The sequence below is a fragment of the Ambystoma mexicanum genome, chromosome 4q (assembly GCF_040938575.1).
Source record: "Ambystoma mexicanum isolate Mex_15411 chromosome 4q, UKY_AmexF1_1, whole genome shotgun sequence".
NCBI lineage: Eukaryota > Metazoa > Chordata > Amphibia > Caudata > Ambystomatidae > Ambystoma > Ambystoma mexicanum.
Genome location: NC_090928.1, coordinates 996,348,296 through 996,372,549, shown reverse-complemented (window position 1 = coordinate 996,372,549; position 24,254 = coordinate 996,348,296). Strand labels below are relative to the sequence as shown.

General features: G+C 43.8%; 1 protein-coding gene across 1 annotated transcript in view; it reads left to right on the top strand.

Annotated features, from left to right (window-relative positions):
- The window catches only part of PTPN14 (protein tyrosine phosphatase non-receptor type 14), a 1,387,330-nt gene that overhangs the window by 459,540 nt on the left and 903,536 nt on the right, over positions 1–24,254 (top strand). The window contains exon 3 of the mRNA XM_069608563.1: positions 3,251–3,571. Coding sequence (XP_069464664.1) covers positions 3,395–3,571 — 177 coding nt within the window. The 5' untranslated portion in view covers positions 3,251–3,394. The remainder of the gene's footprint in view (positions 1–3,250; positions 3,572–24,254) is intronic.

The following is a 24,254-nucleotide window of genomic DNA, read 5'->3' as shown; positions in this document are numbered from 1 at the left end:
ACAAAACACTAGAAACTAACTCAGTCATTAGCAACGATCCTAGTGTCATCGCTGATTACTACCATAAATGCCTTACCGTCACTATTGACGAAGTTGCACCTATCACAACTAAAACACGACTTAATAACAAAAAGAACCACTTCTGGTTCTACGAAGAACTAATCTCCCTAAGAAAGACAAAACATTCTCTTGAACACATCCACAACAAACAACCCACGCTCGACTCTGCCAAAGCTTTCAGGGACGCCAACAAAATCTCTAAAACAGCCATCATCTCCCATAAAGTTAACGCTTCCAACTCGCGTATCAGTAACACAGCATCAGATTATAAAGAACTCTTCTCTATCCTTAGAGAATTAGAAAACCCCATACCCACCACAACCACCGCCAATTCCAGTAAAGAATGGTGCACTACCATACAAGATGCTCTTGCCTCCAAAATTGGCCTACTACAAAACAAAATTACTACTAAAAGATTGTTACTAGCTGATAAAAATGCATCCACCCCCAATCCCATCATCACCACTTATGATAACTCGAACTCCCTATTCCACTTCTCCCCAGTCACTCCAGAACTAGTGTTTGATACCATCTCTAAGTTAAAAGCCTCTAATTGTAAAGGGGACAGCGTCCCAGCCAAACTAGTCAAAGGATGTGCATCCACCCTCACCCCTACGATAACCAACTTTGTCAATTCCTCTTTTAACACTAAACAGTCCCAGCCAGCATCAAAGAAGCGTGGGTCACCCACTTCTCAAAAAACCTTCACTGGAGCGCACAAAACCGACCAATTACTGCCCAATATCCACGGTCCCATTTTTTACTCAAACACATAGACAAGATAGCATAAACGCAAATCCAAACACACCTTGAGCAGCACCAACTCCTCGGAACTAGACAATCAGGCTTTAGGCCCAATCACAGTACAGAAACAGCTCTCCTGGATCTCAAAATCCAAATGCACGCTATCAGAGATTCAGGGAAACTTTGCATACTCCTACTGTTATACCTGTCCGCGGCATTTGACCTTGTAGACCACAACAAACTATGCACGTCACTCGCCAAGGATTTCAACTTCTCTAATGATGCCAAATTGTGGGTTAAATCCTTCCTAGCAGATCACACTTCTAGAGTCGCCATAGGCAAAGAAGCGGGTGATCCTATCCCAGTCCCCATCGGAGTACCCCAAGTCTCATGCCTTTCCCCCACATGATACAATTCCTACACAAAGCTCCTCTTCTCGGCTGTATGGGTGTCATCTACACCAATTTTGCAGATGATACCCAGATCCTCATACCCATCTCAGGCAACTACGACCAGGACACTTTGACCATTAATAAAATATATGCCATCATCCAAAACTGGATGGCACTGAATAGTCTGTCTTAATGATGAGAAGACTGAAGTTCTCATCGTAGGATCCCCGTCTAAATTTGCTGCACTACACGCATACTATTCTTCTATCCATATCGACGGCACCCCAATCCCAGTCCTGAAGCAAGTGAAAACATTAGGCGTATACCTAGACACCAATCTCACTATGACCAAACATATTAACTCGCTATCTTCATCCATGGCTTATACATCCAAGCTTATCGCTCTAAGTCGACAATTTCAGACCCCCACCAACTGCATCACCTTGTCCAGGGCTTTGGTCAGGGCTTTGGTATTATCCAAATTGGATTACTGCAATGTGCTATTACTAGGAACCTCTATATGCAACCTCTTTAAATTGCAGCTCATGCAAAACAAAGGGCAGCATTAGGGATAAAAACGTTTGACCACATCTCCAAGACTAGGAAGGATGCCCACTGGCTACCCATCAAAGCCAGAATTATCTTTAAAACACTTTGCATCACCCACAAATGCCTCGCCAAACAAGCCCCAATCTAACTCAACAATGCTCTACAGAAAAAATAATCCACGAGAACACTGAGATCTAATGACAATCTATTCTTAGTGTCTCCTCGTTACAAAACCACCAAAGTGGGGGCAGTAGCTTCAGTGTGGTAACTCCTAAACACTGGAACACCCTCCTCCTCAACATCAAAAAAGAGATTTCTCTTACTGGCTTTAAGAAGAAGTTAAAAACATGGTTATTCAACCAATATTAGCATATTGATCTGCTAATCCATGTTAGCCTTTGATCACTGACTGAACCTGTAAAAAATGCCCATGAATGTATTGTATGATTTTTCTTGTATCTTACTTCTGTACACTGTTTTAATGTATGTATGATCAATGCCAAAGCTGACTGTAACCACGCTGTGATACCCCAGGGTCTGGGCGTGTAACAAATGAATAAAATAAAATAAATACAACAGGCCAAGAAACACATAAGTCCTAGAGCTTCTAGCAGTGAAGAGGGTACTTCACTCGAGTCAGGCAAGCCTAGCAGCATGTTCCAGGTGGACACAACTTTCTAGAAGACAGCTTAAGGAGACAAATAGTTCAAACATTTCAAATAGATCTGTGCAGAGTGGAGACATCCAACCATAGATCTCTATTCAACCGCAGAAAATGCAAAATTCCAAAACGTTGCTTACAGGTACCCACAGAAGGGATCCCTATGAAATGCACTATGGATGAGCTGGTCAAGGATGTTTGCTTATGTCGCATCGACCCCTATCTACAACACCCCTGTTACCAAAGCTGGTTCACAAGTTACATCAGGAGCATGCAACAAAGATTATGATTGCCCCAATGTGGGTGAGACAGCCATGGTATTCCCATCTTCTAAACATGCCCCTTTGCTCTCTACACAAACGTCATCCGTAAACCTGTAAAACTTTATTTTGTTGTTTTTTGGTGCAAGCATCATTTCACTACGGTTGTGTTTGAATTTTCACAAGTGTGCTTGCATAAATATGTTCTGTATTACTATTTGTGCAGGATGATATGCTTTATATAAAATTGAGTTTTGCCTTTGCTTCACTTTCTTTGCCCACCGTGACACCGCTGGTTATCCTGACCAATCCAAGTTCTAAGTGATTGCAGAGTTTAAAGTTATTTAACTGAGTCCGTGCATCTTTGTAGAAAATATTGAAGTGCAAAGCACATTGTAAATTGTAATCTTTATGGCTACGTAAGCTTTCATCAGGCTTCAAAATGCAAGCAAAAGGTTAACCTTTATGCTGTATTTCTGTCTATAGTTTGTTTTTAACAGCCGATTCTTACTTGGACATGCACATTCTTAGCAGGCCAATGTAACATGCTATTCTAATCTATGGTTTTCATTTCTGGTTTGCAGGAAGTAGGATGCCCTCAAAGAGGACAGGGACAACTGTCCCTACGCTGGGGATGCAGTAGCTAGCAGGGTGATATAAAGGGATACTCCAGCACCTGTAAAGAGGACCAGAGCGTCGCCTGGGGAATCCATTGTGGCGTCACAACCATGCCTTTGAAATTGCCAAAATTGCGAAGGGCCAAGCGCTACAATGTCCTGAACAAAAACTGTTTCGTCACCCGCATCCAGTTACTGGACAGTAGTAGTACAGAGTGCACGCTGGCCATGGAGAGCGCAGGGCAGGCATGTCTGGAAGCCGTGGCCCAGAGGCTGGAGTTGCGGGAGGTAAGGATGACTTTTAACAGTGCATAGTATACCCTGGTCTGGTACACACTTATGCTAGAATGGGAACAGCATCGTTACACACACGACTTAACTTTTTATAACTTCTGTTGTGAAATATTTGAACAATAGCTCCACATTTAAGCGTGGAACCGACGGGTTCGCATCCACACACCTGACGCCTCTCTTTGGTTTATTACTGTGATTTATGGGGTGGCAACAATGCATCTGTTGAGAGCCATACCACGCTTCTTGCGACCATGTTCTATGGGCTGTAGGGAGACGTGTTGTGTCTTTCTATTTTGATCTGCAAAAGCCATGTCTCTATAGCGGCAGCTTGCTTTCACGATATTTGGGACTGGTTTGGAAACTGGGAGTAGAGTTTTATATTGCCAATAGTCCTATTCAAAGCTATGTCAAAAAGGAAATCTACTACTGAAATGTAGAACTGTGAATATACTACTGAGATTTTATATCTGCCAATTTACTGGTAAGGTGCAAACTGGCAGCATAATGAGATCGCCAAACTTGGCGTGCACTGAAGTTGAAAAGATTGGAAATATACTTGCATTTTGCATTTGGGACAATATTGGAATTTATGGAACTGTGAAGTATTGTATAAAAACGTTATTCAAATTGTTATCATCAATTACTCAGAGTGAACAAATCTGCATAAAATCACGAAATCCATAGAATAAAAACCCAACAAATCCTCAAGCAGACTAACAAAAAATATTCTATGAAGTAGGAGTGTTCAATGGTCAGCTGGCAGAATACAGGAGCTGTATTATTATAAACAGGATGTACGCTTGAATGTTATATACTGAGAATGTACTGACATACAGAATAAAGCTGGACAATACTGGGATTGGAACATTTGGACTATACTGGAATAATGCAAACATGGCAATTACTGGGGCTGTCAAATTTGGCAGCAGGGATTTTACGTCTGAATACACTGGGATTGCTGATTGTGTAAATTGGTGTATAATGAAATGATATAATCTGGGAGTATGTTTTGATTCTGATAAGTGCCTTGTAAAACTTAAAAATTCCCCCCAGAATATGCAGATCAGGAATATACAGGTGTTGTTCAAACTGGTTATATTCTAGGTTTTGTCAAACTGGCAGTATATTGGGGTTGCCAGACTGGGTGGAGTCCCTTTAGATTTTGCACATTGGGAACATTAAAGTGGGAGGATACTCAGATTCTTAAACATGGGAACATAGGGAGATTGTCAAAATTTTAACATGCTAGATTACTGCAAAATGGGAGTGTACTTTGGTCAAACCGTATGGGCACCAGGTTTTCACAAACTGGGAATCAACTAGCGTTGCCAAACTGGAAATCTGCGGGGGTGGGACATGCAGAGTAGGCTGGGATCTTCAATCAAAATGGAAAAATAAGATTGTGGCCACTTGTGATATCAAATTGGCTGTATAGAGATTTTCTAAGTCGGAATATACTGTGGTTTCTAAACTCTTCGAAAACTTTGATTTTCTATGTACAGACTGGAAGTAAGTATACTCACATTTTCAAAAATCTAAATCTGGAATTATTTAACAGCACATACAGCATGTACTGGAGTTCTGTAAAATGGAAATAAGCATGGGTTGCCAAATGGATTGTTTACTGGAAATGTCAAACTGGAAATATGCTAAGGTTGCAAACACTGATCTTGGGAAACTCAGAATATATTCGGATTTTTCCACAAAGTAGGGAGTTTATTGTAATTGTTTAAACTGGCACTGTACTGTGGATTTAAAACTGGAAGTATAACTGGTTAGCCAAATATGAAAACCCAATTATTCAGCAATTTGAATTTGGCAAATTTCAATTGTGGACTAAAATGGGTTTGACAAACTGGGTACATACTGTGATGGTAACATGGTCAAAATGAAACCTAGACATGTGCAAGTGGTGGTATACTGGGAATGTCAATCTGGTGAATGTCTTTGCATTGTGTTCTCTGGACATATACTGTAGTTATTGAAACTGGAAAGATACTGAGAGACTACAGGGTTGTTCACACTGGCAATATACAGGAAAATAGCAAGGTATTTACAATACTGTAGTATGCTGGAATTCTGTGAAATGCTTTACTCTGCAAGATGTCAAGCTGGTAATATATTAGACTTTGGTCTAGTGGTCCTCTCCATCCACTGTCGTAAGTAATTCGATTTGAAAATACCTCTTCGACTGGCTGGGCTTTATATGGAAAAGAGTGGACTTCCACAAGAGGGGTGATCAGTATCTGGTTGTTATAAGTCTGCATCTACCCCGAAATGTTGAATAACTAGGGTTTTAACAATTTCTAAAAAAGTCAGATGATCCTCAGTCAACTCGATTTCCATAGTTTGTCTATGAGATTAGAGGACGCTGTTCTTCCGAATTTAGTTTTCTCACAGTGACTTGTTTCTGTGAGCAAGTTAGTGCTTGATCTCAGAGTTATAATGGAAGTTGGCATATATGTGCTAAATGGTATAATGTGCATTAGTCATAAAGGGCTAAGTCGATATGCTGGAAACCGGGGCATATCCAAAACTGCCAATGATTTGTTAAGTGGTCATAATGTAATTTGATAAATGTCCATAATGTAAACAAGAAAGTATGCCTAAATTGATATACTGGAAACTGACAATGATCTGCTAATTATGCATAGTGTAATTTGAAAGCTGACCATAATGCAAACTTGCAGCCAACTTCTAGTAGGGTTACATATTGGTATTTGGCACACTTTGACTGCTGGTCTTTGATGCTCGAGAAAAATAAAAGTATACCAGATTAAATCCTGTATACAAATATATAACGATGCATTTTAAGAGGGTTTCAGGAAACTACAAAGTAGTGTTTGGGGTGGCCTCAGATAATGGAACAGGACTGCTTTTGTACTCAGCTGGGAAAGATTCCATTGTTTGTTGACCTTTACTGAGTTCTTCTTTTTTTCTTTAAAAATGTTTGGAAGAGAAGTATTTTTTGTGGGGCAGAGTGTGGATGAAACCAGTGCCATTCCTTCCTGGTACCATGTTTTCTACGGCTTTGGATTGATGATGAGGTTAATTGTTTTTATTTTGGGCATGCTCTGTTATTCTCATTTTATTATATGCACTTAGACTCTTCAGTTTCTGTGCCCATGCCAGCCATAACATTCTGCTTAAGCAAGCCATTCACTTTATTTTAGTGGGCTTCTCATGGTTCATTGTGCCACGCCAATTTCAAGCCACTGACCAGGTTGTCTTTTTGTTGCAGATTTATGTTGTGGTTTACAGATCCTTGAAAACCGACATTGAGCTCTTGGGTATTACTAAGTTTTGAACTAGTGAAAAAGGGAGGAATGCTAGGGACATTACATTTAAGTCTTCTCATGGAATTCATAATGGTGCACGTGCAGATGTTTTAAAAAAAACGATGGACAGACAGGGTCGCACTGATTGTGATGCTGATGCATCTTTGTGTGTGGTTTTATAGCTTTGTAGCTTGACATAAGGTAGTGTGAACGAACATTTAAATGAAGAGACTCGAACTCCAGACCTGTAAGGCCACAAACATGTTGGGTCATTTGCTTTCATGAGATGAATGTGCAATGTATGTAAATTATCTCACACATATTCCGGGAAATCTGACATGTTTGTGGCCTTCAAGACCTGGAGTTTGACACCCGTGGTTTAAATGGATGATGCCTATGACTAGATGTGGTGAGTTGTTGTGCCAACCTGCCCTTTCTTTAGCGTAATACTTTGAGCTGTTTATGAGGTTGAGCTTGTCTCCTGCATTTGTTTTGGCTTGTATGTCTAATGATTGAAAAAAGCGCTAAAGTTTTGCCCAATTTTTTGATCCAATTGTTTTGCCACACACTCCCCTACACACACTCTCACCACTGTTGCTTGACTTCAACTCATCATCGATATTTCATGGGATAAATTGAATGAAATACATTCGAGCAAATACAATTGGAGCGGTTTTTGCTCAAGCATTAGAACTACTTCCTTCTTTTGGCGGTCTCCATGATCCATCTAATATTTTGATTTATTTGTACATCTCTAAATTCTCTCGCTTTTTTGTTCAGTCTAGAGCCTTTAGATTCTCATGTCGGGACATCCTTGGGTGGTATTTGCCCATTGGCAGAGTTTAGGTAGGCCTTGCTATTCGCAGTTCCACTAGTATCTTTCTGATGGTTCACAATTATGTTACTTTAGTTTTTTTCAAATTGGTAGCTTCTTTTCCTGCTGATTTAATATTTACTAATATTAAAACCCGTCTTGCATGCATTTTTCTTACTTACATGGACTGTTAACTGTCTTTTTAATTCCTACTTATGTCCAGCAGGGATAGGTTTCTCATTTCACTTCTGTCAAGATACCGCCAACAATTCGGGGACCCCTCCAGTGTCTTAGATTTTCCGACTTCTAAGGATCTAAGAAAAACTGTCCCTTTGTCTCTTCCTCGACTTCCCGCCATTCAAGTCATATGGTGTCTCCCTGACTATACCGCCTTACTGATATGCTGTTTTCCCCTGGTGTGGGGGCTTTCTGCAATTTTCTTTTATTTATTTTTTTGGATTATCCTCCGGCTGAGGTAGTAGTATGCGTTTGTCAGTCATTCCATTATAAAAGTTCTTAACCTTTCTTTGTCTTCAATCTTTGCTCAGTAGGTTACAAGCTAAGCGATATGAAAGGGACTACTGACTTATCTTCTCCATGCTAGGCTTTGGATTTTACAGATCCCCTTGATTCTGAGTACAGGCACCTTTAATATGGGCATATAGTCCCTGGCATGTGGATATAGAATTTACAACTTCGGTATCCAGGTATCGGGCCCTTGAGGGGAATGGGGACAGGGAGCAATGGAGTTGTTTATACATGTATGAAGCACAGATTGTTAAAATCTGACATCACTGCCTGTCAATTATGAAGATTAGATTTTCCTCTGATTGTGTGGCTAGTTTCACGGTCTCTTTCAGTGATAGTATAAGTGGCTAGATGTTGGGTAAAATTTAGGAATTGATGCCTTTTTGTTTCCTAGCAGTATCCCCGTTTCCCTGATTAGTAGCCTCATCGATGTTGTTCTAGAAGGGATCGTCTTAACTTGCAAGCACTACACATTTTTAAACTTTCACCTGGGAATGCAGTTATCATAGTCACAGAACGCAGCAGCTGTCAACCGACCACAGCAAAACATCTTTAAAATACGGTGCGTAGTACATATAATGTTAACATTTCTATTGCATTTCTTTAAGCCGCCTCTTTGTAATTGCACCTAAGGAAAGGAAATGTTATGTCGCCTTTAACTGTCACATAAAGTTGAGGCAGACGGGAGCATGATAGGCTAACAAAGGGTGACCGCCCAGTAGCTATCTATATCGCCAGCATCTCTCTAATTTTCTGGTAAGCTCCCCTAACATAAAAAGCTGCAATCACTTTGCCAGGCCTAATTTACTAATTGACCAAACCCTCCTGGAAGTTTCCTCCCCCAGAAATAGAATGCCAAAAAATTATAGTTTGTAAATAATTATACGTATTTAAGGAGAATTCAGGGATAGTAGGCCTACTTTGTGGATTTTGAGTAAAATAATAAGTTCTACACAGCACCCATCAAAGCTCAGGATGACACTCTTCCTCTTAACATTTAATCCATCCAGTTTTGCGCCTTACACCACCACTCCACTTAATGGCAAATCTATCTTTCGCTTCTTTCTTTTTGGTCACTTGCTTCTTTTAATACCAGAATTATTTGAGTTCTATGTAAGCCTGTGCGCTTTATTATATACTCTATTCACAGGTTTGCTTTTCCAATGATTCAATTATACACTTGTTAGTTGGTAACACGTGTGTAGTTTATTCAGTTGCTTAAGTGCATTTGGGTACAGTTTAAAAAAAAAAAGTGTTTTATATACATTCTCTTGTACCTTTCAGTTTAGTGCCTAATTGTAAGGTTTGTTTTAATAACAAATCGATTTTTGTACACCAATTTTTTACAAGGGTTTTCTATTATACTCTTCTAACCTGTAAAAACATTCATTTCACCTATTACTTCCTCATTTTCTTTTCTAATTTTCTACAGTCCGAGATTTAGAACCCCATGGTCCAGGTCTTTAACGCTCCTACATCATCTTCGTTTTCTTCAATATTAATAAGCCATTCTGTCCAAAAGGCACACGACCACAGCATACAAAAAAACTATTGTTGATTTGTAACTTACATATGCAAACATGCCTGACCTTGACCCAGCCGCCCAGGCACCACCCATTGTTTCACCTGCTAGTTCTTCTCTACATGCTGATGGGGCTGAATGCTTAGCAGTACCAGGCTTTTTTGAGTTTTTTTGTTTTGTTTCTCTTTTTTTCTTTTGTAACTATTTTCCCTCATGGCCTCTGGCTTGGCGTCTGTCTGGGTCACCCCTTCCTATACCTGGTTAAGTGTTTTTCTGACGGTTCATATTGCAACAGGCCCTTTGTGGTTGCATACCTGTGCTGACATGCCTTTTCTTGGTGCATATTCAGAGGCTACGCCACTGGGAAAAGGCCTTCAACAGGGATCATGGGGCCACTTCTGGCAGTTCATCAGAGAAAATATGGAGCTTAAAGTAAGTTATTCCATTTACAGAGCACCCTGGGCCAGCGGGCACTTTCCGGGAGCGTCCAGTTCTTGGAGGGGTTCTCGTGATACTGAGGTAAACCGAAATTCTCCTGCTCTGGATGACATGGGGCAATGCAGAGAATCCCTATAAAGAGATAAAGATGTTGCTCAACCAAGGCTCCCCGAATAGCTGTGAATACCAAGGATAACTCCCGAGACCCCTCAGGAGGCTAGTATTAGGAGGTTGTCATCCCTGAAGTTCCCCCGTCGGACCCTAAGAATGTAAGGCACTGGTGCTGGCATGCAAGCGTGGGGTGACAATGGTTGTGATCTTGCAGGTGCACCAGGTAGCTGTTGGATCTACAACCTTTGGAGCTGGAAGCACAGTGTGTAAATCTGAGAGCCACACATTGACAGTGAGTTCCTCTCGACCTTGTCCAAACCCTTGCTATACCTACAATTCCGGCATGGCACGCATCAAATACTCATGTCACTAAATGGAAGACCACACCTGTGCCAGAGGCAGCTTTTTGGGCTCCTATGTTTCTACCTCCAGGACCTGCTTGCCTCAGGGATCCTAGGTCACATCCTCACCTCTCAGCGTCTTGTTGGGTAAAGGATCATTTTTCACAGTGCATGGAAGGTAGGTCCCCTACTGGCATGTTTCTACTATTCACGTTTCACTACTTTCATGGCATTGCCACTAAGATTTGTAATCCAGTGGCTTAGACTCCCTTCCTTGCAACTGGTGCCCATAGACTTGCATGCATGACTGGCTCCTCCCTGGCTCAAAATCAAGCATCATCAGGCGATAGGCTTGTTACAGTGTTTTAAAACCTTATGCCCTATAGTCCCATGAGATTTTATTTTCACCACCACCACCACCAGAGGCCCTTTGCTCCTTCTTAGTAACTGTTGAGGCAGCCGTTGTCCCGTCAACATCGTTGGATTGCCTCTCTTCGAGCACTAATGTGTTTGAGCTCATCGTGATCTTCTTGGCCCTGAAGACCACCTTCCTCAACCTCACAGGCAGAGTAGTGAAGATCCTTACCGACAACACTACAGCCATCTTCTTTGTGAACAAGCAGAGTGGCAACAGATTTCACACTCTGACTTTTTTGGCTGTGGACATGTGGGAGTAGGCATTGGGTCACATAATTCATCTTTAAGCCTTTTAGTGACCAGGAGGACTTCCTTAGTCTCTTCTCCACCAACGATGAATGGAAACTGCATCCTGATGTCCTTTCTTCCTTGCTGCACTAGTGCGGCCTCCCATAAGTGGACCTCTTTGCCACACACCCCAACAATAGCTGTCCTCTGCAATGCTCTGGTTGAGCAGGAGTCTGGGGTTCTTAAGAGACACTCCAAAATCTCTTGAGAGGGAATGTTGCTGTATGCCTTACCTTCTCTTCCATTGTGTCACAAGACGATTCTCAAAATTCATGAAACCTCATTGTGCAGTAATCTTTATTGCCCCTTGGTGGCTAACCAAGTTCTGGTTCTCTGAGTTGTTGACCTAGGTGAGCATACCTCCAGGTGTGACTCCTCAAGAGGGATTGGGTCTCTGTGGGAAGGTGTCTTTTGGCCTTCTCCACCATTCGATGTCCTTAACCGCCTTATTTCTGAACAGTTGCCTGTAGTCAACCTCTGGTTTTCCAGAGAGAAAATTGGTGATCTTATTTTCTGGGAAGAATTCTGCCTGTTCCCAGTGCAAAAGCAAGTGAGCTACAGTTTGCCACTGGTGCATTCAAAAAAAGGTTAACCCTTTGTCGTGCTTCCTCATGGAGGTTTCATCTTTTATAGCTGACCTGGCAGGTTCAGACTCAAGATTAATTTGATTTTATTGAGCATTTGTAAGGCGCTGTATACGGCAACCTTGTGTTTGAAAGCACCACAAGGCTAAATGGGAAGGGAACAGGGGAAATAATGACAATGGCAAAAAACAGTAATATACAGTTGTGGTCCTTCTAGGCCTTGTGGCATTCAGGCGTGCAAGTGCATTGAGAAGTGATGGGGATGGAAGGAGGAGCAGACAAGTGTTGGAGAAGGGCCCGGGAGGGAAGTGCTAAGGGGAGCCAAAGAGAAGAACCTGAGGCAAAGTGCTAGTGCAGGCAACTCCTAAGGGTGGGATGTGGAGCCACTAAGCAGGGGCTCGCAGGGCAGTGGAGTGGGGGTGGTGGGGTGCTAGTATTGATTGGGAGAAAGGGCCTGGGATCCTATGGGATTCGTGAGGATCAGGCCACCGGTCACAGCGGCAGTAGGGTGATCAGCAGGGAAGGGAAAGAGGTAGAGAAGAGCAGTTTCTGGAACTTAAATCGGTCCGGCTCAAGTCTGAGCGGGGCAGGGAGGCTGTTCCAAGGGGAGGTACCAGCCGAGGAGAGATACCTGCCCTGCACTTTCCTTGGAGAAAAGTTTAACAGTCAGGGAGTTGGAAATAGAGGAGCATAGGGCTCTAGCAGGGGAGTATTTAGGCAGCGAGTGTTGGAGATAGCGTGGTGCTAGGCCCCAGAAGGCCTTGTGGATGATGCAGAAGGGTCTTGAATTTGATACTTGCAGCCACTGGGATCCAGTGGAAAGAATTTAGGGCTGGAGAAATACAGTCCCTGGGCTTAAGGCCAAGAATAAGTCTTGCAGCCCTATTCTGGATTAGCTGAAGGAGGCGAACGGAGAAAAGAGGGAGATTAAGAGGCTGTTGCAGTAGTCAAGCCTGGAGAGGACCAGAGCTCTGGAGACATTGAACTACTGGGGAAAGGTGAGAAAAGGAAAAATACCTGTGAGGAGTGTGAGGAAACTGTAAGGTGTCTCCCTAGCTAGTCCCCGGGGATCTGTCATCGTGGTGGCCAGGACACGGCCATCGCTGTTGAATCCAGTTCCTGGGGATGGACCAGTGAGGGAGGATCACCTGGATGGGGGGTCCTTGGGGAGTGGGACACCGACGGGTGAGAAGAGGTATCCCTTTTCTTTAAATACCTTTTCCCCATCCTACCAGGTAGGGCATTAGAAAACACTGCCCCCTCCTTTTCCGACACGAACACTTTCGCACAAAACGAAGGACTAACATCAGAGCCGTTTGTTTGTTTTGTTTTATTCGCATTTATATAGCGCACAACTGTCCGAGGACATCATAGCACTTGTTACAGTACAATGCTTAGTTACAGAGTCATGAATCATACATATTACATAATGAACAGTTTGAGCTGGGATACAATATATATACAAGTTTATAGTATAGTTATATTACAATTGTGTTTATATTATAATATACATGACAGGAATCGGGTAGGAAGTTGTGTTACTCATTGAGGAAGGTGGTCTTGAGGATGTTGCGGAAGATGTATATGGAAGTTTCAGCTCTAAGGGTAGCAGGGAGTGAGTTCCAAAGTTTTTGTGCAATATATGAGAAGCCTAGACCTCCAGCTGTGGCTCTCTTGATGCGTGGTATGTGTAGCTGGTTGGTGTACTGAGCTCTGGTGGGGCGAGTGGAAGTGGTTCTTGATATAGCTTCGTATAAGTAGGTGGGAGCGGTGTTGTTAATGCATCTCTGTGTTATGGTAAGGATTTTCAGAGTAATGCGGTCTTTGACCTGTAGCCACCGTGCTTCAAGTCTGGCATGGGATATATGTTCTCTTCTAGGGATGCTCAATGCGGCTCTTAGGGCATTGTTGTGTGCGGTTTGCAATCTGAATGTTTTTGGCGGAGGTGCCAGCTAAGAGAGTGTTACAATAATCGAGTTTAGCGCCTATAGTTGCTCTAGCTATGGCCAGGCGGTTGGGTGCGGATAAGTAGGGTTTGATGGCGTTGATGAGTTTGATGCTGAGCGCTGATGCAGAGGCTATGGCACTGACTTGTCTGTTCATTGATAGATTAGTGTCAGTGTGAACACCTAGTGTCTTGACGGTGGATGATACTGGGATGGTCGAGTTGTCTATGTTGAAGTTGGCATATTGGGGGCTAAGCTTCGTTATGGTGTTTTTTTGGCCAAGGATGAGTATCTCAGTCTTCTCCCCGTTCAGACAGAGGCCATTGATTGACATCCATGCTTGGATCGTAGCATAGATATTGTGGAGGGCCTTGGCGTCTTGCTGATAGAGTCCAGATAGGGGTATAAGTACTTGAGTATCGTCTGCATAGTTGGTATATGCAACACCCATGGAATCAAGTAGGTCAAAGAGGGGTTTCATGAAGCGATTATAGAGGGTGGGGGCTGTACATGAACCTTGGGGGACACCGCAGTTTATAGTGGTGGGATCTGCATTTGCAGTGACGGAGTAGACCTTCATCGCTTTACCTTCGGGGAAGGATGTGATTCAGGATGCTGCTTGTTTAGAGAAGTGTGCTGCATGAGTGAGGTGGGTGGTGAGGGTTTGGTGATCTACCAGGTCGAAGGCTGCTGATAGATTGAGACGGAGGAGCAGGGCAGGTTTGCCTTTGTCCATGATATGTGAGATTTGGTTTTTTAGATCTAGTAAGGCTGATTTTGTTCCGTGCCTGACACGGAAGCCAGATTGCCTTTTGCCTAGTATGAAATTAGCTTCTATGTATGACTGGATCTGGTTGTGGGCTACTTTGTCCAGGATTTTCAAGAGGAACGGGACAGTTGTTATCGGTCTGTAGTTATTGGGTTGCGCTGGATCAAGTGTGGCCTTTTTTAGTAGGGGCCGCACCCATGGTTCCTTGAGATTGTTTGGGACAATTCCTGTTTGGAATGATGCGTTAATGAAGGCAGTAATAGGTCGTTGGCACATTCCTTGATGATTTTAGGAGGGCAGATGTCTGCTTTGCAGAGAGATGGTTTGAGGTTTTTGATGAGATGAAGGACCTCAGATTCAGTGATGTCTCTGAATGCGAATTGGGCGTGGTTGAAATTAGTACCCTTGTCAGGTGCGGGGCTGTTAGCTTTTGGGTTTGGGATGGCTTTGCAGTGGTTTTGTATTTTATTTTGGAGGAGCTTTATTTTATTGAGCATGGCGATTGAATGCTGGCACACCAGGCTTTGTCTTTAGTTATCTCGTCTGGGGTAGCCGGGGGTGTGACAAGTTTGTTAAAGATGGCAAATAATTCCTTTGCTTGGGAGTTGGCCTTTGAGATCCTCTCGTTGAAAGAGTTGGATTTTGCTACTTAGATGGCTTTTTTATATTGGAGAGCTGTCTGTTTGAAAAGGGTCTTATTTAGGTCACTGGGATCCGCTTGCCAGATTGTGCTCGGAGGGTTTGGAGTTCATCCGAGAACCAGGAGTTGCAGTGAAATTATTTATTTTCTTTCTTTTTTTCCAATGGGGCTATAGAGTTTATGGCATTGGTGAGAGTATCATTAAAGATAGCTGATAGTATATTTGGGTCCTGAGAGAAGGGTGGTGCTAGGCTGGGGTTTTTGAGGTAGGGTCGCAGATTGTCTGCGTTGAGATTTTTGGAACTTCCTGTTATGGCAGGTGGAGCATGGGTAATGGGGTTAGGCGTGGGATTGGTGGGGATAATGAATTCTATGCATGTGTGGTCCGTACATGGGAGAGCAGTGTTTGAGATAATGTTGGATGCACAGTTGTGATCCAAGACCCAGTCAAGGGTGCGGCCTTTGGCGTGAGTGGGAGTGATGACTCTTTGGGAGAATCCTAGGTCTGCAAATTCTTTGGCTAAGATTGTGGCAGATTTGTCCTGGGGATCATTATACACTAGATTTAGGTCTCCTAATAGAAGGATTTTGGATGATTTTTTAATGTTGTTACTGAGCCTGTGAGAGAGATGCTCATGGAAGTCTGCTGGGAGACCGGGAGGTCTATATAGGATGTGGATATTGATTAGGTTATTGGGGGAGAGCGTAAGCTTGGCTGATAGGATGTCAACATTTCCACCCCATGTGCTATTGTCTGTTACTCTCAGGGATAGTGAGTCTTTGTGGATGAGGGCGACACCCCCCAATCCTATCCGGTCTATCTTGCCTAAGAATGGTGTATCCTGGGGGAAGGGCTAGTGCAATGGCTGGGCAGGAGGCATCATTGAGCCAGGTTTCAGTGATGCATAGAAGATCCAGATTGTGTGTGTAGAGTAGGTCATTTATCTCTAAGGCATGTGCGGGTAAGGAGCGTACGTTCAATTGCACACATTTGAGAGGTCGGTATTGTGCACCTTTTGACATTTTTGTTTATGCTGGTATTGTGGCGAGTGGTAGTGAAGGACCTGTTGCGGGGAGGTGTTGAGGCACGTTGGGGTTATGGGGAGAGAGGGGTGGTGTGATTGCTCCTCTTGGTGTGGGGTGGTGGTGCAGTGCGGGCGCCTAGTCTGGTGTTTCTTGATGTGATGGGTGTGGATGAGCAGGGTAAGTACCTGGGAAGTGATCGGTTTCTGAGATGGTGGAGACTGACAGCTAGGTTAGGTGGCTGAGACTGTGAGTTGTTACAGTCTGGTGCTGTGGCGAGTGAATTAAGTGCCGGGTGCTGGGTGTGGTGTGCTGGGTGTCTGTTGTGAGGTGTAAGGGCCATTATAGTGAGGACTATAAGAAGGGCTATAAGGTTGGTTGGGTGGCGTGAGGCAGGGGGAGTGTGAATTGATGTTTTGAGTGAAGAGTGAGCTCTTGGGCATCATGGTAGTGGAGGGCAACTGTATGTGGGCATTCAGCTGGTGTGCAACAGGATATGACAGCAAGGTTGTGCAATAGTGTTTAGCAATGGCAGGACACAGGTAAGTAGCAGGTCAGCAAAAATTACAGTGTCTAGATTTGATTATCCAGAAATGGCAGGCAAAGGCTAGGTGATGGCAGGACACAGGTAGGTAGCAGTACAGCAAAAATTACAGTGCCTAGATTCGATTAGCCAAAAATGGCAGGCAAAGGCTAGGTGATGGTAGGACACAGGTAGGTAGCAGTACAGCAAAAATTACAGTGCCTAGATTTGACTATCCAAAGTGCGGAATCAGTAGCTAGGGCATAATAAACATTTTTACTGTATAAGGCAGCTAGGCTGTTTGAGTGAGGTGTGCTAAAAAAGCATAAGCACACTTTGTTATGACAATTTCAAATAGATAAAACAGGATGTGCCAGATATGCAGTGCAGACAGGAAGCAGGCTTAAGAGTAGGCCTGGGAGAGGGTAATGGGCAGTTAGCAAGTACCAGCATGCAGCATTAGAGGAGCACCGTTGCTCTTTCAAGAGCATATGCACTCATATGGGGTGTCAAGAGGGTAGTATAGCTTATCAATGGACTTTAAGTAACACAGGCGACGGAGTTATGGATACAGTTACACATACAGCTATACAGTTATGGATACGTAACACAGTTCTGGATAACTGAGTATTTAGGCAAGACTCATTAGGGTGATGTAACAGGGGTGCAAATGCATCGAGTCATGAGGGCCATTAGAGTGTCACTCTACTGGCGTCACCTTGCAACGGTCAGTAGTGGCAGCAGTTGGTCCCGGCTAGGGATGAGTATGCAGTAGAGCGCAGGAAGGAAGAGCTTAAGAGACCTGGCGCAGCCCGCAGCACGGCATGCTCGGTCAGCTCTGTCAGCAGCCTTTTCCTTGGCCTTCTTCCAAAGGCCGGCTCTCGCCTGCTGGCGAGTGGGGATTGGCTTAAGAAGCACAGCCAATCCAGTCAGGCCAATGTCTGAGGTTTCCAGTGGGTGATGGTCGTCGGGTTTGGGGCGGCCATCTTGGTGGGAGGGCAGCTATGTGGAGACAAAGGCAAAAGCGCCTTGCTTTGGTCAAAACGGCCAGAAAAACTTAGTTTCTGGACGAAGGTGGATGGCTCCAATGCTATTCATTTTACCAGTGAAATTAATAAAGAGAAATGCAGTGAAATGCCGTGCGGAAGTCTGGGGGAAAGGGCAGCTGGATAAAGTTCCCTGGGGCTAGATTAGCATCTAGCAGTGTGCAGGTGCGAGGTGGAGTCGCTCCGGCAACTCTTGTGGCCTCAGCTGAGAGCTCCTGCTCTGCTGAGGACGGTGTGGGGCTGGAGGGCTCTGCCTGCAGCCTTTTCCTTGGCCTTCTTCCGAAGGCCGGCTCTCGCCTGCCGGCGAGTGGGGATTGGCTTAAGAAGCACAGCAAATCCAGTCAGGCCAATGTCTGAGGTTTCCAGTGGGTGATGGTCATCGGGTGCGGGGCGGTCATCTTGGAGGGGGGACAGCCACATGGACACAAAGGCAAACATGCCTTGCTTTGGTCAAAGCGGCCAGAAAAACTTCGTTTCTGGGCGAAGGTGGATGGCTCCAATGCTATTCACTTTATCAGTGAAATTAATAAAGAGAAATGCGGCGGAATGCCATGCGGACGTCTGGGGGCAAGGGCAGCTGGATAAAGTGCCCTGGGGCTAGATTAGCATCTAGCAGTGTGCAGGTGCGAGGTGGAGTCGCTTCGGCAGCTCTTGTGGCCTCAGCTGAGAGCTGCTGCTCTGCTGAGGACGGTCTGGGCAAATTACCTGACATGTCCCAATACAAGGGTCAGGCAAAGTCAGGGAATTGACCAGAATCGCACACACCTGACGCCCCTTTACCCTTCCACAAAGGAATAAAAGGTGGAACATGAGAGCACAGGATGAGCAAGGCAGACCGCACAATGTGAGAGCTAACTCAGCACAGCAGTTCAAGAGGAGGCGAAAGACAGTGCATACCGAGAGGGTGACGAGATAAGTGACATTGCCCTTTGCGACCAAGGCCGTGAATCCTCCACAGAAGGAATCGTAAGACCGCGGTCATTTGTCAGCGTGTGTTGCAGCAGATGTCAACTGTACACAAGACCCTCCTCCACTGATAACCAAGTGGGCAGAAACTCTTGTCTCCATTGTACCAACCTTGACTCCAAAGAGAAAGAAAGCCAGGAGGTTCATCACATTCAGTGAGTCGAGGGGAGAGTCTATAAGAAACAAAACTTCGTTGAACAAAAAGTAGCAAGCGGCTAAATTGAACTGGGAAAGGCTAATAGAGCTATTGAGAAAAAGGGGGGAAAATCAGCAACAGGAGTCTGGCACCATGTGGGTGCTCACTTGGGGAAACTCTGGACGATTAACCAATTGTTGAAACTACCATAACCAGAAGGCCTTAGGAAAAGGCGAAAATGGGGTGAGAGTGGTCATACAGGAGTCTTGTAAAATCCTCGGTACAGTCGAAAGTCTTTGACCGACAGATGATTGTGAAGTTAAGGGAAGTGAATCCCGCATCGTAAGAATGGAATGAGAAAGGTACGATTGACAAGATTGGCAAGAATGAACCCGGCGGAGGGTTGCTAACAAAAAGGGGCAAAGCCTGAAGTCCCATGAACAGTGTGTTGACCGGAGTGAACCCGACCGAGGGTTGTCCACAGTGAACTGTTTGAAAAAACATTAAGATTTGTGAATGCAAGAAAAGACATGGTGAACCTGACGGAGGGACGCTGACATCCGAGAGGGGTTCGAGCCCGAAAGAGGGGAGATCCAGGGCTTAGAAAGTGATCACCCAAAGTGCATTTGGAACTTTTTGTTTGTTTTGTTGAATACATCAGGCCCTCGAAAGCAAGAGACTTTTTTTGAAAAGAGACTTAACCATCGAAGAGCCTGATAGCTGGTACAGAACTGCTGGCTCGTGCCTGTAAAGCCCAAGTGTGCGTTGTGCTCAGGAGATCTATCTTGTACCGTGCTCAAAACGTGGGGAAGGAAGACCCCTGGCATGGACATCCTGACTTATTATTTGTGAACACTTCTTCCTTTATCGAAACCTCTATCCCACACTCTTTTTGTGATTAGTTATAAGGATGTGGCAATCGTTTTTTTTTTTAGTATAGGCCTTTTACTTTGACAAGATACCACAATGATTGCCTTATTTTTCATTTGATTTGATGATCGAAGCTTGCTCCCATCTTAGATTTAGGTTTAGGTTAGGCGTTTTTCCACTCTGCGTTTATAACACCCTTGAACTGTGAGCACTTGTGTCTGTACTGTTGCCACCATGAGTTCCTTACAGGAGGTGGTGCTGGAAGTGGGACTGCTTTTTGGCCTCGCAAGATGGTGGGGGTAGGAGGCCCAAAGAGGGAGGAAAAGAGGGCACAGGTGTCCTGATGAGGAGGATCTCTGTCTTATTGGCATTGAGACAGAGATCATTTGCTGCACACCATGCCTGAATGGCGGACAGACAGTCAAGGATGAGAGGGAAATTTGAAGGGAAGCTGTGTTTCATCATTATAACACTGGAAATGAGGAGAGAAGGTGGAGATCGGGTGAGCAGGAGGGCCGAGATAGATATTGAAGAGCCATGACAATAGGATAAAGCCCTGGGTGATGCCACAGATAGAGAAGGTGGTGGAGGTGAAAGGGCCCAGTTGCAGCTGGGAAGGGCAGTTAGTGAGGAAAGAGGTCAGCGAATCCAGTGCCCGGTCAGTGATGCTGATGGTGTCTAAGAGTTGATTTTTTGTTGATGGAATGGTTGACTGTGTCAAAGGCACAGGACAGATCGAGGAGAATAAGAACAGCAGGAGAGTTGTAATCGAGATTTGCGAGCATGGTTTCACGGGTGTTCAGGAGAGCAGTTTACGTGCCTCTCGATGCCCGGAATCCAGATTGATGGTAATGGAGGCAACCAACAAGATCAGTGTGGAGGGTCAGTTGGGGAGGACCAACTTCTCCAAGAGTTTACGCAGGAAAGGGGGGAGTGGAGATAGGGTGATAGGTAGCCAGGTAGGAGGGGTCAGCAGATAGTTTTTTTAAGAGAGGGTGCACAAGTAAGTGCTTGAGGGATAGAGGGAAAGAGCCAGTGGCGAATGAGTGGTTACAGAAGTCTGAAAGAGCCGGGGCCAGAGGAGATGTTGTCCTTAATGGTTTTGGAGGGAGGAGACTGAGGGTTGTGGGAGGAGGGTTGCCTAAGGAGGCAGGGATGTAGGGGAGGGAGAGGAGATGGGGCAGAGTGAGGGCAGGATGTCCTGAGTTTTGGATGTGAAGTTGGAGGCCAAGGCAGTGCAGAGGGCCTGGGAAGGAAGAAGAGAGCTGAATACTGCACATGGATTGGTGAGTTCCTTGCAGATTTTGAAATGTTTGGGCATGTTGATTGAGTCTTGTTGGGATTACCCAGCTGCCGTGGGTATTACATGAATTTTGTAGAGTGCTCTTTTTCTAAGTAGATTCCAGACGTGAAATGTCATCTTATTGGGATGTCACCTTTTTTTCTTCATGAAAGACAGTCCATCCTCAGTGGTATCTTAACATTCTGCTTGCAGCGCTCAGTCACAAACATTTTGAGAGCCATGGAAAGGGGCTTCTTCAGTGGCAGTCACCTCAGCCAGATAAATAGTTAAGCTTCCAATCATTAGGTTTACACTTCCATAGTTTTCCACTGGGACAAAGTTGTCCTTTGGATAAGATTTTCTTATTTCTACGGTTCTAAAAGATTTTCATTTAAATGGGTAAAATGTGTTTGACCTTTTTCCTAAACCCCCTTTGGAAGCTGAGAGGACTCCTCACTGCCTGTATTTTCATAGAGACTTCAAGTTCTTCCTTGATCAGACAACAATGTTATGTTCATCTTTGAGACTTTTTGACATCTTTAGAGGACTGCCACTGGGAACCGGGCCTGCAAGGCTACAGTTGCGCCCTCCATTCTCTCCTGCATTGAGGAAAGCTATTCAATCAAAAATTCGCCTCCAAAGAAGCTTCATGCCTTTTTCTAATTCCATATCTAAATAGGACATCAGTGAAGTCCAAAAATAATTCTTTGATCAAATTACAGCTTTGGAAACTGCTCATGGGAGAAAGGTTCACACAGTATTTAGAAATCTTTCTCTGTGACACCTGTGTTGTGTTTGATCCTAATGCGTCTTTGTGTTCGAAAAGTACATCCCCAGCAAATTCAAAAAGGTACAAAACAAAGCTGTCTATGAAGGGAATAAGGGATTCTCCCAGGAGGTATATCATCCGTGGCAAAGAATTCAAAATCTTGTAAGACAAAGGAGGCGTTCCTGTGTGCTAGATCTGAAATCGGTACGAGAAAAAACAGCAATGTTATTACAGTGGCATTTTGAAAGCTAAAAAAACAAAATTTCACTAAGAAAATTGACAATTCTCACAACCTGCATTGCAGGAAGTTCTGTTCTCGATTTTGGGTGATCTGAGTGACCCACCTGCTGCTATTTTTTCTATTGTTCCTCCTAAGAAATATCTAATAAATTGGTTAACTTTTTCCTACAAAAAAATTGAAAACATCAGATCTGAACTTCACCCATCCCCCTCTGTCACCCATTGGTGACTCGGGTGGGGAAGAGGCTATGCAGGACTTTTATACCTTTTTAAGAAGCTAACCATTGAGGATACTGTTATCCCCGGTAACTCCTTGAAATATTCAGGTTCCTCTTTGGATACTGCTGAGAAGGGCTAGACCATTTCTCTCTTTTATGGCCCACGAGATCTGCACTTTATAGAACTCCTCTTTGGATCTGCAAGTTATACTGTCATTTTTTAAACAGACAGTGATCAGGGCCGTTTTGAAAAAAAGGCTCCCTAGACCCGGTCGTTTTGGCCAACTGTATTCCCATTTAACAGTTCTCACACTTCCCTAGTTGTCTTTCTAATTTTTCCTAATTACTGTAAATGCATTTGTATCATTGCGCCTCGACGTCAATAATAGCATCTATTTATGTCTATTCTGCCAAGGTGACTAAGTCAGCAGAAAATTCAATAGTGGCAGCCAGGTTTTTGCTTGGGTTTATTGCATATTTGATCCATTCTCACAAGGTCCTACATCCCTCCCCTGGCTTCCCATTAAGAAACACATAAATATACTTTAAAGCCTTTTGTCTTCTCCTAAATATCTGTGTAATCCCAGACCCTTTGTCTTTCTCTCACAGATTCCTCTTATACCTCCCTGATCGATCACAAGTGGACAACGTTTCTGGTGCCGATGTATCTGTCCTTTTTTCAGTCCATGTCACTAAAAGGAAGAATCTACTCCCAGCTCTTCTACGACCCGTCACTAATCCAATCCCCAGAATATAGTAGCATTGATTTTCCAAGTTTGAAGGAAGAAAATGTAAATATTTGCGGCTCAAATATGCCAATTCTGTACCTATTACTTCAGTAAAATAGCTCTAGGTAGCCTCTTAAATTACAGAATTGCATTTATAATCTTCTTCATCGAAATGTTGTGTGGATCTTGGGGCGCTGGTGCTCTGGATTTGTCCATCAGACTAATTATGATAAGTGGCATATGTGTCAAATACTATATTTCGTACAACCTTTTAGAAGAATTGCAAACATTTTGTGGCACATTTAAAATGGCAAATGTTGCACTATTTGTTGCAAATGAAAAATGTCAATAAGATAGATGGTCTAATCTACGGACTGTCAGGATAAAACTTAAAGTACCTTTCTAATGTACATAGACCCTAATTTCCTGTAGTAGACCTATCCTGTCGCATTAGTACATCTGCTGCTTTTTCCCTCCACATTTGAAACACAAACACCCTCTTGAGGTTTACATTTCTGCACTTTATAAAACCTCCATATCCACTTACATGCATACATACATACATGTGAGGCAAGCTAAAGCAGCATTGTTGCCTTTCCCAGGCCATGCCCCTTGGGATGTCAGTGCCAGGGCTGCCGCTCTGGCGTCTCATAGGCTTTTTGCAAGCATTATTGTTTAGCAATGCAGTTCCAGGACTGACTCCCAATTTTCTCATGTTATGCTATAAAAAACGTTTATGCTAATTTAGTTATAATTCAATCCTGCCTTCATCCTCTGCCTGGGAATCACGCATAAGTATGGTGGAAAGGGGACGGGACGTAAAGTAAGGTAATGTTACTCATGAAACGTCGATTTCCTTTTAGACAGACATTTTATGATGAATATTCAATGAGCTACTCCGGTTTTTCTCCATATCTGACACAGAAAGCAGCAATGAAATCATACTAGGTACATCCACTTGACAACCTCAGATAGAAACTTCAGAAATTAAACTGGGAGAAACAACTGTATATCTGCTGTAGGGCTGCTATATCGTACATTACTGGTGGATGGAGTAACAGGGGTGGTTTGTAAAGTAAGAAAATATTACCATAGTGATTACTGTAATCCTAGTCCCCTTTCCTGCATACGCCTGCCAATGATCCAGTGGAAAATGTCAACATCGGTTAAGTAAGGCTCGGCAGATGGAAAAGGTCTGAA